This window comes from Gigantopelta aegis, chromosome 9 (assembly GCF_016097555.1).
Source record: "Gigantopelta aegis isolate Gae_Host chromosome 9, Gae_host_genome, whole genome shotgun sequence".
NCBI classification, from domain to species: domain Eukaryota; kingdom Metazoa; phylum Mollusca; class Gastropoda; order Neomphalida; family Peltospiridae; genus Gigantopelta; species Gigantopelta aegis.
In genome coordinates, this window is record NC_054707.1 from 9,236,042 (window position 1) to 9,252,780 (window position 16,739).

At 35.7% G+C, this 16,739-nt stretch overlaps 1 protein-coding gene across 2 annotated transcripts; it reads left to right on the forward strand.

Annotated features, from left to right (window-relative positions):
- The first annotated feature begins 2,016 nt into the window (after positions 1-2,016).
- LOC121381182 lies at positions 2,017-6,639 on the forward strand. Of its 2 annotated transcripts, none has more exons than XM_041510363.1 (3): positions 2,017-2,162; positions 4,112-4,178; positions 6,268-6,639. In XM_041510363.1, exons 1-3 carry the CDS (start codon positions 2,043-2,045, stop codon positions 6,516-6,518), a joined length of 438 nt encoding a protein of 145 aa, XP_041366297.1. In that variant the 5' UTR covers positions 2,017-2,042; the 3' UTR covers positions 6,519-6,639. The 2 variants fall into 2 exon arrangements, with proteins under 2 accessions (XP_041366297.1, XP_041366298.1); XM_041510364.1 differs by having other exon boundaries at positions 4,112-4,175; positions 6,251-6,639.
- The last annotated feature ends 10,100 nt before the right edge of the window (positions 6,640-16,739 follow it).

Below are 16,739 nucleotides of genomic sequence, written 5' to 3' on the forward strand. Positions count from 1 at the left end.
CATATCTGGGTGTGGGAGTATTGTAACAGGTCTCCATCCTGTAATGTTGTATAGAACCGTCCTGCGTCCAATGTCGAGCATGTAATTAATTAATTGGGAGTTTTGTGTGTAAACATCACGATCTGTGTAGACCACAACAATCTACTTACTGACCAAACCCCATCACGACGGCCGCCAGTGTTGGCTCTCGTCCCCGACTTACCAGACTAAAAACACTTTTATTACATACCAGCATTGTACAGCTGACGAGTTCTGGATGGCAGGTAATCGACCACAAACGACTTCAAAGGAATAATCACCACACGACTTGTACATATTTATCGAATATGATACAAACATTTAAGATTTGTATAAAACGTTGCATTCGTTCTTGATATGTATATATGTATTTGTGATTTGCCACAGATAGATTAATTTACGTTAAAACAATTACAAAAATAAAATTGTTTGTATCACTTATTGCACGTACATATTGCGATGGCCTATTTTATTATCTAAGCATGTACATTGCTTGATATGGCAAAACAGCGAAACAAGGCATAACAAACCAACAACATATGGGTTTATATCGAAGTTCATTAGTGTGTTTGAGAGAGAGAGAGAGAGAGAGAGAGAGAGAGAGAGAGAGAGAGAGAGAGAGAGAGAGAGAGAGAGAGAGAGAGAGAGAGAGAGAGAGAGAGAGAGTGTGAGAGAGTTTGTTTTGTTTAACGACTCAAGTAAAGTACATTGATTTATTAATCATCGGCTATTGGATGTAAAACATTTGTTAATTTTTATATACATGGCTTTGATATACCAGTCTGGAAGTAAAAATAGCCCAATGCGAGAATCTATCCCAGACAAACCACACATCAAGCGAGCGCTTTACCACTGGGCTACATCCCGCCCCGGAGATACAATGACACACGCAGAGATACTGACATGCAGACATACAGATACAGAGATAGAGAAAAGCAGTGAAGAAAATATAGAGATAGAGAGAAGAAGAAACTGAATTTAAAAGAATTTGTATTTCAATAGTGGCACACGTGTGCTATATTGTGGTTGTGTGGTTTTGTCTTTTTTTTGCATATCACAGCTATAATATAAATACCGCTTGGATTCGGTTGTTACAGTTACACGACTTTCAATTTATGGTTTTCTCTGTTTGATATTGTGGTCGCCGAACACAAATTTACATAATAAACCTATAGTCTCTATAATTGACTAAAATGGGGGTGGACGTCTTAATATTCCAGTGATATTTATGTACAGGTTCAAATACTATGCGTATGCAATAATTTGATACATACTTGATGTTATACAAGGTGTTATGCTATAGCAGATCGACTTTACAGTTTAACTGTTTGAAGTAACATTGTGAGATTCGTAATAATTTAAATCTCCATAAAATATTACCTACTTCTTTACTTTTCGTTGGATATTAAAGGGACCATTCCCGAGTTTGCTCCGTTGTAATATGGTTCCGACTAATAAAATATTTCTACGATTAAACTTACATATTAAACATATTTTCTTGTTTAGAATATCAGTGTCTGTATATTCAATGTGCTTCTGGTCGTCTTAATATCTCTAAGAAGCCCAAACTGGATTTTGTCTTCAAATAATTTCGTACGTATGAAAAAAAAAAATGTTTTTGAAATAAAAGGAAATTTAACCTAGTACAAATATTAGAACGATCAGAAACATGTTTAATATACAGCCACTAATATTTTATGCATAAAAAATATATCTGATATGTAATTACCATCGTTAAAAAGTCTCTGTTAGTCGATAACATCTTAAAAAGTGCAGCTAATAATAGGTTAGTTTTTCAACAATATCCTGTTGTAGTTACGAAATCCAAGTGACATAAATCAGCGCATCACACACGGAATGTTTACCTGGAAAAAAGTGTACATAAACAAACGTTAAATACGTAATGTCAACAGGTTGGTAGATGCACACCTGAAAAACCTGTTCAACGTCTTACTAAAATATTACAATAATACATTATATGCAATTTTCGTTGAAGAAAAAACCCAAAGTGCACACAAACAGTTATGAAAGGTTTCGTAAACATACCTGTCCATAATTTATTGTGTTGCCAAATTAATAGAGGTTTTAAAAGCCTGAAAGTACACAGTTCCGATATTAATCCATCTAACTACAACACAATGATGGTAAGTAGTTTATCTCTTTTAAAATATTAGAAGAAAGGACGGAAATGTTTTATTTAACGACGCACTCAACACATGTTATTTACGGGATATATGGCGTCAGACATATGGTTAAGGACCGCACAGATGTAGAGAGGAAACCCGCTGTCGCCACTTCATGGGCTCCTCTTTTCGATTAGCACCAAGGGATATTTTATATGCACCGTCCCACAGATAGGATAACACATACCACAGACTTTGAAATACCAGTCGTGGTGAAACTATTATAGGTAAGTATCCATTCATACTGTTATTAAGGGTCTACTTCAATCGGTAGAATGTACGCCTAAAGGTCTTGGTTTGGAGGATTGTACAGTCCCAAGTCGTCTCCAACAATTAGTATATCATATTTTATATACACTTTCCCACAGACAGGACAGCACATACCACGACCTTTGATATACCGGACGTGACACACTGGTTGGTACAGGGGAAACCTCAATCAGTGAATGCGTCCATTGAGGTGGTTTGATCCTGCGACGCAAGTACCTCAGGCTAGCGATCTACCGACTGAGCTAGATCCCATCACCGACTAGTTCGAGGTGGGACGTTGCCCAGTGGTAAAGCGCTCGTTTGATCCCCGTCGGTGGGCCCATTGGGCTATTTCTCGCTTCAGCCAGTGCACCACGACTGGTGTATCAAAGACCGTGGTATGTACTACCCTGTCTGTGGGATGGTGCATAAAAAAGATCCATTGCTGCTAATCGAAAAGATTAGCCCTTGAAGTGGCGACAGCGAATTTCCTCCCTCAATATCTGTGTGGTCCTTAACCATATGTCCGACGCCATGTAACCGTAAATAAAATGTGTTGAGTGCGTCGTTAAATAAACCATTTCCTTCCACTGGCTAGTTAATCGATGTGTTAAGTGGTGCTCTGGTGGTGTCTGTAAAATAGACTTTATTGTTATATCAAACACTCAGCTGGATATATATTGTACGAGTGCTGAGATTTTGTTTATTTTCTATACGACGATTTAAACTTATGGGTCTCTGTATCTCTTTAAGTCTGTCTGTCTGTGTTTCTGTCGCTCTCTTAGTCTCTGGTTAACACCTCCCTCTGGCTCCATCTCCGTCTCCGTCTCTCTCTCTCTCTCTCTCTCTCTCTCTCTCTCTCTCTCTCTCTCTCTCTCTCTCTCTCTCTCTCTCTCTCTCTCTCTCTCTCTCTCTCTCTCGTGTGTGTGATGTGTATCTATAAAACGGTTTCTACTGATTTAACATGATATAATTTTACATGTGTCCACACATAAAATTTATCTCACGGGTGCTTATGTTCACACATAAAATTTATCTATAATGTTTTTGTTTGTTTGTTTGTTTGTTATTGTCTTGTTGTTGTTGTTGTTATGTTTGTTTTGTTTTTGTTTTGTTTTTAAGGGGGGGGGGGGGGGGTGCATGTAAAACGTTTCTTCACAGATAAACAAACAACGATGTATTTGTTCCATCTCTACACACAATCTGTCTAACATGATAAACTGTTCTGTCTTTTTACATATTGCTCCAGAGTAACTGATCTAATATATAATTTGCCTTTTGTACAATATTTCCACAGCTTACTTGGTCTAATACAATGATTGTTTTTACTTATTTAAAAAAACAAAAACAATTGGTCTAAGATGACGTCTTTACTTGTTTTTACAGATAAACTGGTCCTACTTGAGTGGGGTTTGTTTTTCCACATACTGTGTATTATCTACATAAATAAAATGATATAGCATGTTTTACATGTTTGACATATCTTCTTAAATAAAATGATCTAACATATACATATTTAATTAAATTAATTTGCATAACGATGGTATTTGCTTTACATATCTCCGTAGATTAACTTGTGTAACATAAACTATTTTGTTTACATATTTACATAAATCAACTGGTCTAACATGATGAGTATTTTTACATATTGTTTTTGACAGATGATGCCGGCTGTCCTGTTCGTTGCTTTTCTTCTCGCGTCACCTAACCACGGGCAATATCCAGGTATTATGTAAAATAACACTGAAAAAAGTAAAAGTAAAGTTTGTTTTATTTAACGACGCCACTAGAGCACATTGATTTTTTATCTTATCATCGGCTATTGGACGTCAAACATATGGTCATTCTGACACTGTTTTTAGAGGAAACCCGCTGTCGCCACATAGGCTACTCTTTTTACGACAGGCAGCAAGGGATCTTTTATTTGCGCTTCCCACAGGCAGGATAGCACAAACCATGGCCTTTGTTGAACCAGTTATGGATCACTGGTCGGTGCAAGTGGTTTACACCTACCCATTGAGCCTTGCGGAGCACTCACTCAGGGTTTGGAGTCGGTATCTGGATTAAAAATCCCATGCCTCGACTGGGATCCGAACCCAGTACCTACCAGCCTGTTAACACTGAAAAAGAAAAATGCTTTGTTTAACGGCACCCACATTGATTTATTGATCATCGGCTGTTTCACATTTGGTCATTTTGACATATAGTCTTAGAGAGGAAACTCGCTACATTTTTCCATTAGTAGCAAGGGATCTTTTATATGCACCATCCCACAAACAGGATAGCACATACCAGGGCTTTTGAGGGACAATATTTAGCTCAGTCGGTTGAGCGCTCACCTGAGGTGCTTGCGTCGCAGGATTGAATCACCTCAGTGGACCCCTTCAACTATTTTTATCTTTCCAACCAGTGTACCACATCTGGTCAAAAGCCGTGGTATATGCTTTCCTGTCTGTGGGAAAATGCATCTAAAAAATTCTTTGCTGCATTTGGGAAAATGTAACGGATTTCCTCTGTTGACTATAAGTCAGAATTACCAAATTAATGAATGTACTCTAGTGGTGTCATTAAACAAAAGCAGACGTTGATCGATCCCAGACCGACCGCGTATCAAGCGAGCGCTTTACAACTGGGCTTTGTCCCAGCACTAAACTAACAAACACTGTGTCATCTTAGTAGAAAGGTTGGAATCTTAACTCAGTCGGTAGAGCTCGCCTTGAGTGCATGGGTCCTAGGTTCGAATACTCTCGGCTGACCCATTTCCCATTCCAACCATTGGTGTACGTCTGGTATATCAAGAGTCGAGGTATGTACTGTTATGTGGGAAAGTGTATAATGAGAAAATGTAGAGGGCTTATCAGAAACGTAGGTGTCAGAATCATCAAATGTTTGGCATCCAATAACTGAGGATTAATTAATCAATCTGTTCTAGCGTTGCTTTATTTTACAGTACGAATTTGTAGTATTCAATAGCTGAGGATTAATTAATCAATGTGTTTTAGCGTTGCTTTGTTTTACAGTAGGAATTTGTGGTATTCAATAGCTGATGATTAAGTAATCAATGTGTTTTAGCGTTGCTTTGTTTTACGGAATGAATTTGTGGTATTCAATAGCTGATGATTCAGTAATCAATGTGTTGTAGCGTTGCTTTATTTTACAATATGAATTTGTGGTATTCAATAACTGATGGTTAAGTAATCAATGTGTTTTAGCGTTGCTTTATTTTACAATATGAATTTGTGGTATTCAATAGCTGATGGTTAAGTAATCAATGTGTTGTAGCGTTGCTTTATTTTACAATATGAATTTGTGGTATTTAATAGCTGATGGTTAAGTAATCAATGTGTTTTAGCGTTGCTTTATTTTACAATATGAATTTGTGGTATTCAATAGCTGATGGTTAATTAATCATTGTGTTCTAATGTTGCTTATTTTACCTGATGGTAACAACTCTGCAACGGGCAGACAGTATGTTCTACTGCAATATGACTTTGTGGTATTGAATTTAACTCTTATGTTTACCAACTTCAGTGATATGATAAAATCACTTGAAAAGTATTGAAAAAGAAAGTACTTCATGAAATTACTATCACCATTCAAAGAAGCTTGATTTGAGGTCAAAGGTCATTCAAAAGAATGATAGCACAAAAAATCGATCCTTTTATTTTGACTCTAGATGATCGATTTATTATAGCCGCTGGCAAGGCCATCGTGGAACGAACTGCTATATATTACAGGTTGAATTTTAGGCTTTGTACCTGAGATTAATATGTACTCATTGGGTTCGTTGTATATTCCAGTAACACCAGCTCCACCCACACCAGCTCCACCCAAACCAGCTCCACCTACACCTACACCTACACCACAGCCACCGTCGTTTTTCCAGATGTGGCTACGGTTTCGGATGTGGGCTTGGTTTATGGAAGAGTTCTTCTAGCATCGCCCAAACATGCTATTGTCTCATCCGGCTATCAACGAAAGTACAAATGTCTGCTTTATAACCTGGTTGTTCCAATACCAACGGGAACCAGTCTACCGGTGAACAGAGACAGTGGACGAACTGCATGACGTCATTACTGCCGCAAGACGTCACACATAGCCATATGCTGCTATATATTCTTACAAAGACTTAATAATCTTCCGTGTTATTTTATTAATGCAAATAAAAAGTATTTGTATTTTTCATAAATCATGAGTTTGTCAAATGTTTTCATAATTTGTAATTGTTTTATCGAGACTACATCAAGGGCATTGTCTCTCTCTCTCTCTCTCTCTCTCTCTCTCTCTCTCTCTCTCTCTCTCTCTCTCTCTCTCTCTCTCTCTCTCTCTCTCTCTCTCTCTCTCTCTCTCGCTATTTCTCCACTGCTTTTTTTCTTTTTCTGTCTGGCACTCGATCAAAAGTCGAAAAAATCATTTTAGACACCAAATAATTGTAGTTCAAAATATGATATGAAGTCGTTAACCACATGTTTGTTTTCTTTACGATAAAAGCAATTATACCATGACGTTGAAAACTGCACTAAATCCACCACTGAAAGCAAAAACAGTAGTCGCAACTTGTTAATTTGCATTTAAACACTAAATTAATCATCGAACACCAACCACTTCGAAAGCATGACATGCACGTGCTAGTTAATCCCAACATGGATGTAATATACTGATATCCATGCATCTATACAAGTAATACTTGCCAGTGACAGGTTTGTCCATGTACGTTAAGGGGTGGGTCGCTTGGTGTGTAGACCCCAGGCTTCCACGCATATTATCGGTTTACTAAACATTGTCTTCGAGAATGTTGGTTGCCGAAAGGTTATCGTTGTGACCTGCGAACAAGTCTCAGTAACGGCGTGAGACAATTTGTGAGACAAGAAAGGGTTTGTTAATATTTGCATCATTTCTAATGTCGTGGCATACATATTGGATTTATTTAAATTAGGCATGATTCCACTGTTCTGATTTTCGTGAATTTCTGTGTTTAATTGTGGGCTTTTCTTGGTTGAATGGTGAAGGGATACATTATGTTGCAGTTGTTGGTGGCTTGATCACTTTCTTTTTCGCATTAATTGATTGACTAAGAGACATGTACATATATAGGGAATAACTGGCTACTGTCTTAAGATATCGGCTTTATCCTGCGAAGGTTAGATGGCGAGCTGCATTCGCCATTCCACCTGAACAAGATAAAGCCGATATCTTAAGACAGTAAGGAGTTATTTCGTTTATCCAGCTATCCTACAGAAATAGTCGGAAAACCATTATTTATTCCATTTCTTGTGTGCGTAAACCGAGTATCATCAACCTAGCAAGACTTTTGTCGTATAACGTCATACACGATACATGATGACATTCTTTATAAGACGTTATATACATTCTGTCACATTCAAAAAACGTTTCTAAACTCCAATTCATAAATATACAAGTTTTGTACTGTTATCACAAAACTAAAAGTTATTTGCAATTACTGTGTTTAAACAAATTACTTAAATAGTATGTTTATTAAAAATCTAGTCTGAAATACTCGAGTCGAGTCGGGCTTATATCACGTGACCTATATTTTTGGTCAGTGACCGATACTATAGAGATTTATCTAGTCATCATATCTTGCCAATGTATATAGTGATTGCGAGATAAGTAATAAATATATGCATGTGTAAATTTATAGATGTCTGTGTGTATGTAATGTGTGTTTACGAGAGAGTCCAAGAAGAGGTTGAAGAACCAAACAAATGTTCGCATCTCCTACGCTCAAGTGCTATAACTCTGTGGGTAAATCATCATGAAAGTCAAACTTGATCTGTAACAGAACATGATAAATTTACTCACAAAATTTCAGCTCAGTATCTTGAGGCATTACAAAAAAAAGTCCGGAAAACAGATTTTCCTATCTCCTAAGTTCAAAGGCCATAACAATAAAAAAGGGCAAATCGCCATTAAAGTCACAATTGACCTGCAAACGAACATGATAAAACTATACACAAAATATCATCTCAGTATCTGGAGGCATTGTGATAAACCATCCGGAAAACTATGTGCGAAAGACGGAAGAACGAACGAACGGACTGACGGACCGACAGACAGACAAAAAGACAGACAGAAGGGCTGAGACAAACCCTATAGTCCCCTCCGGTTGGACAAGGAGAGGACTGTTGCAACCATTGAAATTATTTTTAATGTCCACGGTAAAGTAATGTTTTTGCAACTATTCCCCTAGTTCCATCGAAATACTGCACAGACATAGGTCTAAAATATAGGCGCAACGATAAGCGGAAGGTATAATATATATTAATAAAATATAAATGACAAAATAGCTGTAAAATACGATAAAGTATTGATCTGCATACTAATATAATATTATTTCCATCAACAGCTATTCTAAAATATACCTAACAAATATACATGTAACCACCATCGACATCTGCATCAGACCACGAACCGAAGTTTAATAATAATTGAAAACATGTTACTTATAATACAAATATTGTATTTGATTGATTGTTTTCCAATTACTAATTTGTTTATCGTATCATCCCATGACTGGCGTTTTCCCTATTTTGATAACGTTAAAAACCGACAATAAAATTCCTGCCGGCCAAAACAATGTCCACAATTTACTTTCACACATATTGACGAACTATTTATTTTAATACATTCTTACTTATTTAATATAAACAATTATTATTATTATTATTATTATTATTATTATTATTATTATTATTATTATTATTGTTATTATTATTATTATTAAGAATCACTGGATTATAGCAAACGTTAAATATAATATTTACATAATTATAATTATAATTATATTTAATTTCAGTTGTCTACAATACATTTTTAAAAGTTAAAAAGAAGTATACAACAATTATGTGAGAATGGCTTCGCCGATTCACAGTTTGCGGATGATTGTTTGTTTTTGTCCAGATCTTGATAACAGAAATAACAGATAATCCTTAAGTAGTTTTGTCAAAATTTACGAAAGGTATATACAGTAAATATACATTTCATGTATTATTTCGAATAAGCTTTTTATTCAAATCATGATCTGTGAAAATTATATTTTCACTCAATTCGTGAAAATATGTTTTACAAACATCAGTCGTTGACATAAAAAATCATATTAAAATAGCCTGCATATGCATATCATGTATCTTTAAATATGTTCAATAGCAGACAACGTAAAATTAAAAAATTAGTAACTGCATATGGAAACATATTAGTTATTAGCAAAATCTAAGGGTATATTGTCCTAGCTTTAGTATCCATTAACAAAATATTGGGATTCATTGAATAACCCTATTATATATTTTATTCGCTAAGGTCCATAGAAATATTATAAAACATACATAGCAAATGTTTCTTCATCTTCTAGAATAAATGTTTATGAAATAAGGAATTTAATCATAGTCATTGGTATAACATATCACATTTCACTACTGTTTATTTCTGGGGTTTACTAACTTCAATAGTTATACTATAAAATATATATAGCAAATGTTTCTTCATCTTCTAGAAAAAAAATGTTTATCAAATAAGGAATTTAATGATAATAATTGACAGAACATATTACATTTCACTACTATTTATTTTTGGGGTCAATATATAACCAACAACGACAACAACGGCAGCAGCAAAAGCAGTTATAATAATAAGAAGAAGAACTAACAAATTAAAGACAACAAACAAACAAACAAACAATAATAGTAATAATAATAAATAAACAACAACAATAGCAACAACAACAAATTTAAAATATACTAATTTAAAGAAAGAGACAACACTAATGTATCAGTGATAAATATGGGTGTCAGCTATTTGCGTTGTTGTGTTGGCGTGTTTGTTTGTTGAAATTTATGTAAGGTGATATATATTATTTTGCATGTTTAATACGTTTTAGCAATTCATAAATCTGTCAAAAGTTTAGATAAAAAACGTAGTTATTTGGTACCGAAACACCATCAGTCCTGCCCCAGGACACCTGGCTTACTGCAACCCTGACAGACTAATTATGTAAATTATAATCACATAACGCAGCGTTCGTGCCCATATCCATATATAATCCAAACTAAAATATGGCTCATCCTGAGACATTAGTAACCTTCCAACTAGGTAGGATATTATATTCTTTAAATTCATTTGAGTTCTCTTTTTCTTCTTAAAATTTGTGTGTTGTATACATTTTTGTAATTTATGAATAATTATTTCATTGAAAACATTGTATATTTAATTGTATGTTGGTTTTTTGTTGTTGTTGTTTGTTGTTTCATTTCGGTTAAAATATATTAAATAGATTAATGCTGTAAATCAGCAAGTGTTCGCGGGTTTGTTTAATTGTGTGTGTTCTGCGGTTAGATATAATCCGCAAATTTAAAACATGATTTCTCTTCGTTTAGAAGGTGTTAACAAACAAAAGACTGGCAGTTAACGTTATTGGTTCAATTTTGCTAGTATACAAACGTAATTTTGCTTCTTTTTTTTTTTTGCTTTTGTTTTGTTTGTTTTTTTGTTTAATTAATTGTTTTAGGAGAGTAGGTCTAATTTATATTACTAGTACTTAATAGAAACATAATTTATTACATATAATATACACAAATATTTGGTACTAGTTATTCAACTTACGAGGCACTATCATAATTACAACAACTAAATATTATAACAACAGAAATATCGGCGACTACAACTATTATAAAGTATTGATTTAGTAAGATATTGTTAAATTGTTTTGTGTTTTTAATGCATTTCTGAACATCATTTAACGTGAGTCTGCCATTTAGTACTGACTACAAATTATATTAATTGGTGCAAAATGTTTTGAAAGCCTAAATAAAATAAGTTTTCTTTGCTGGCTGTACAGTTTACACTAGAGTCCGTTCATGGTAAAAGGGAATTAATAAATTGACACAATACTATGTACATTAATTTTACTCTGTTTTGTGTTTCTTTTATTCTGTTTTTATCATTATTATGATAATTCATATTTTTAATACTTTCGAATTGACATTACATTTTGTATCATGTGCCAATTTGAGAGTAAGCTCTGTAGCAATGTGAACATATTACCATCAACAGAGAATACAAACATTTGGTTGTATGCAAAGCTTCAAGTTCAGTGTTGAGATCTGTCCTGTACTAGTTGTGATTTAGTAACTGGCGGAAGTCATCTTTTGACGTTACAAAGAAGATCTATTGTCCATTAAAGGATTTCCCTGCAGTGGCTGTCCTCCTATAGACGAGGCCATCGATAGTGATTCATAGAATCGACCACTATTTTACAAAATGCCCATTTAACTCTGCATTGTGCAGAGATACAGTATTGGTCGTGAATAACGCTTTGTTCGTTTTCTATGAAACACCAAACAAATGAGCTTGTGCTTATAAACCAAACATGTGCACGTGTCCCTTACAATAACATGTGCCTTTAAATAACGTCCCTATGGATACGCAAGTTCAGTAAATAATACATTTTGTTTTTCAGCTACTTTTAGAAAATATGACGTCATCGTACAAACTATGTCTGTTTCTAGTAACACTGCTTTGTTTAGGTGAGATATTATTTTTCTCCATCGGTATTATATAGGAGTAGAATACACACATTACACGTTCCCTCTAATTAAGTTCTCCTTTATGTTATTTTAAATTATTCAGTTTGAATCCCACATTAGTTTTTGGGTTTATTAAAAGTATCAATGCCGTGTGAAAATTTTAGGCTCATTATAAAATAAGTAAATATCACACACACAGATATATATATATATATATATATATATATATATATATATATATATATATATATATATGTATATGTATATATGTAAATATGTATATATGTATATGTATGTATGTATGTATGTATGTATGTATTATATATATGTATGTATGTATGTCGAGGTTGACGATTACATACATACGCACTGCCGCAGGGGATAATTAAATCCTTTCTGGCTTCACAAATTGTCCCATACCGTTGCTGGGACTCGAACCTATGGCACCGAATCGCCTACAAATTGATGGCTAACCACGATGCGTTCTGAGCTATCCAGGTATGTATGCATGTTTATATGTGTATCTCTATCTCTCTCTGTGTGTGTGTCTGTCTGTCTGTCTGTCTCTCTCTCTCTCTCTCTCTCTCTCTCTCTCTCTCTCTCTCTCCTCTCCTCTCTCTCTCTCTCTCTCTCTCTCTCTCTCTCTCTCTCTCTCTCTCTCTCTCTCTCTCTCTCTCTCTCTCTCTCTCTCTCTCTGTGTGTGTGTGTGTGTGTTGTAACCCTGGCAATGCTGTGGAGATTGCCGCGGTCTCTAAATTTTCTGCGGGATTAATTTTGCCCTTCAAAATTCAATTTTCTATGTCGCTTACCTTAGTTGTAATACTGACTAAGTAAACCGTGAATTATTTTTCGACTGCATATTTTTACCATGACCATTTTCTTAACTGCCAGGTTTGTTATACGTTATACACATACAGGCAACTTCAGAAGGTATTTCGTGTTGTTATGGACATGTTTCTCTTCACTGTATAATGTAAAGTGGACTTTTTGTTTCAGCTTTGTCGACGACAGGTAATATTCTCGGCGGTGGTGGGTACAGTCGGATACCACAGTCCTTGGCCATGCAGGGAGGATCTTCGTCAAGGATGGGAAACTCGATGAGAAACCCGATGAGGATGTTCAGGTTGCGCATGTTGATGAGGATGCGATTGAGGATGATGGAAGAAATGATGGACTACGACTTTGAATACTGATGACGTGTCAACATCAAATTATAGTGTAAACAAATAGCGCATGTGATTATCTTTCCGACATTTGATGTATGCAGAGTTTGATGACTTGTCCACTGAAAATGTCGTGAAGAGACAACTCGTGCGTGTTTTATTAATGTAAAGTTTGTTACAAGATGCCCAATTTTGTTGTTTGTTTGTTTGTTTGTCATTGTGTTTTTTATTTGTAGATTAGTTTCAAGTTGTGTAACAATCTTGTTGTTCAGATTAGACAGTACAGGTTTCTATTTTTTGTTCTTTTTTTTTTGTCTGTCCCGAATCAGGCTTCTAGCTATCCATAGACCAGACATGCTCGAAACCTTAGTGGTATAGGAGCATTCTAAAACATATCACTTTCACACTCTTTCTTTTTGTTTCCTTTTTTTATTTGCACTATATTTTACCACGTTGACATGGCCTATACCCATATATACTCACGGAAAAAAGTTCCTGTGCATCATTAAAATTTCAGTAGGACTTGTATTTTTAAAATTTAAAAACATTGTGATTTACATAGATGTACTATGTATCTGTTAAAAGTACGGTGAACCTCTCCTGCCTTCTGAACCTGAAGTACTGTCTACACAATGCTTGGTGCGCCGTCGGTGATGATGTAACAGAACAACGTACTGATGTACGGTCATGGTCGTACTTTGTTATCACCGAATCGGTTGCGTTCAGTTCTTGTTAAACGTATCATTTCCAAATGATTCCACATGTGCACCCGCTTAATACTGACGATTTGCTGACGTGGCGTCACGTGTCGAATCCCTAAACATGGAAGATCCCTAGTACCCCTAAACTGTCGAGAACATCTCCGCAGATATTGCATAGTGTTCTGATGAACACCAATGAATACCAAAATTACTAGCAACAGCGTTTGTGCCGTTCTAACCTCAATCATACCCATCGTTGGGAGGCGTGGCATCACACTGACGACGATCAGATACCAACAAAAATATTTTTCTGAGTGATGAGAATCCATACAATAGTTTTAAAGTCCAATGATATGAAAAATGACGTCAAACAGCAGCACGTGACCAAGAATGCTAGTAATGCAACGTGTGATCACAAAGTAGGAATAGTTCGTGCAATTGACAGGACACCGTTGGAATATCGACGGGAGTGATTACACGTTCAGTTACTGAAATTTTTATAACCAGATTTCAAGTAAATTATATTCTATATACAATCATTTGGTGCACAGGAACTTTTTTCCGCGAGTATATATATATGTATACACACACACACACACACACACACACACACACACACACACACACACATACATGTACATATAAATTCTTCTTTTTTCTCACTAAACTGAAAGAGATCCATCTACAACAAGTGAAAATTTACAAGTATTGGGCTGAACGACACCAATAGCACATCGGCTATTATATGTGGGACATTTGGTCATTTTTATTACGTAATCCAAACCAATTTTAACTTTTTGTGTGTTCAAGTCGGGTATTCGAACCACCAACTGACTAAACTTGTACACCGTAATCCAAACCAATTTTAACTTTTTGTGTGTTCAAGTCGGGTATTCGAACCACCAACTGACTAAACTTGTACACCGTAATCCAAACCAATTTTAACTTTTTGTGTGTTCAAGTCGGGTATTCGAACCACCAACTGACTAAACTTGTACACCGTAAACGGTGGAGCCCATGAGGCCACATAACTGCATCATCGAAATATTTTCGTTCATTTCAACTAATGTTCGTGCTTCTAAACAATTAAGGTTCAAGCACTCTATCATGGGCACACACCTCATCCATCTGGGCTGTCTGTTCAGGACAGTGAGCTAGTTGTTAGGTGTTAGTGGTTAGTGAGAGAAAAGAGGGTGTAGTGGTCTTACGCCTGATCATTGAGTCATTGAAACTGGCTCTTGGTGGGAGCCGGTACCAGGCACCGAACCTTGTATCTACCAGCCGTTATGTCCGATGGCTTAACCACGATTCACCGAGGCCGGTCCCATCAAAAGAACATGTAATGTAAGCTTTTTAAACCTGATACTAGTGATAGTAGTGCATTTAGGCGGAATACAACGAAGAATGTCGAATGTTAAATCGAAAATAACAGATTGCACGTTTATCACGTGTAACACGCCTAATGGCAGCCATCCACTGCTGAGAATTTGCTGATCGAATCGTTTAGTTTAGACCCAAAATGATTCTGTGGTTTTCTGTTATTCTTTTTATAAATATTCCTTGCCATTTTTTCATTAAATAATGTAAAATATCAGCTAATTTGGCAATCACGTTAAAAAAATTAATGAATAATGGATTAAGTTGAAGAATGCACCCCAAAAGTGTGCATTCGTGAAATACAATTATCTCGCCCCTATTTTTCACGATCTGACGCCATATAACCGTAAATAAAATGTGTTGAGTGCGTCGTTAAATAAAGCATTTCCTTCCTTCCTTCTTATTTTTCACGAATTCACACTTTGTCGTGCATTACATATAGTCTTCAGACGAAACTCGATACATTTTTCTATAAGTTGTAAGAGATCTTTTATATGGATATCCCCACAGACCACGGTTTGTAATTTACCAGTCGTGGGGTCCGCCAAGGAGACTCGATCCTACGAACCAAGTCCAAGCACCCCAGGTGAGCGCTCTACTAACTGATCTTCACCTTTCCTCATGTAACACAAAAATAATGAAGACAAATGTCGGTCTCCTTTTTCTCAATCAAACACTTTTATAATTCGCATACACGTTTCGTGGCGAGATCACTGCAGGTTAGTAGTATTATCGAAAACACCTTCCTTCGCAAGGGTTTTGCAAAACATTATTCTAAAGGGTGTTTATAGTTATAAATATACATATTGTTTTAATGTTAATTTTAAAACCCTTTTTATGATTTTTAATAACAGGACACTGTAGTGATGTAGCAAGCAGTGATATCACTACAGAGTTTATGGCAAATAGGAGAGCATCTCTGTTTCATTTTTTTTGTCGTTCAAGAAAACAACCATATCCATTTCTTGGGGCGGGGCGTAGCCCAGTGGTAGAACGCTCGCCTGATGAATGGTCGGTCTAGAATCGATCCCCGTTCGTGAACTCATTATGATATTTCCCGTTATAGCCAGTGGACCACGACTGGAATATCAAAGGCCGTGGTATGTGTTATCCTGTCTGTGAGATGGTGCATATAAAATATCCCTCATTACCAATGGGAAAGGGTACCGGGTTTGACATCCAATAGTGGATGATTAATAATCAATATACTCTAGTGGTGTCGTTAAACAAAGCAAACTAATCTTTTATTTACCACCAGCTGTTATTATTATTGGGATAATAAGAATATCAGTTACCACAAAACACAAACTGGAGAAGATGTTTTTGTACAGAAGTGTTAGCAAATAATGAATAAAATAGAGGAAATTAGCGGAATAACTCGTTGCACATTGTAAATGGAAATATCCAGACCACAAGTATAATATGTTTTGGACAATTCTTCTTCAATTTGTATTTGTTAATAAGAAAACAACAGTAATGGAAGTAAATACACGGACGTGCTAAACAGAA

Coding starts and splice junctions, on each gene's coding strand:
- LOC121381182 (XM_041510363.1), top strand. CDS start 2,043: ATGAAAGGTTTCGTAAACATACCTGTCCATAATTTATTGTGTTGCCAA. Junction 2,163..4,111: donor CTAACTACAACACAATGATG/GTAAGTAGTTTA, acceptor TGTTTTTGACAG/ATGATGCCGGCTGTCCTGTT. Junction 4,179..6,267: donor CCACGGGCAATATCCAGGTA/TTATGTAAAATA, acceptor CCAGCTCCACCC/ACACCAGCTCCACCCAAACC.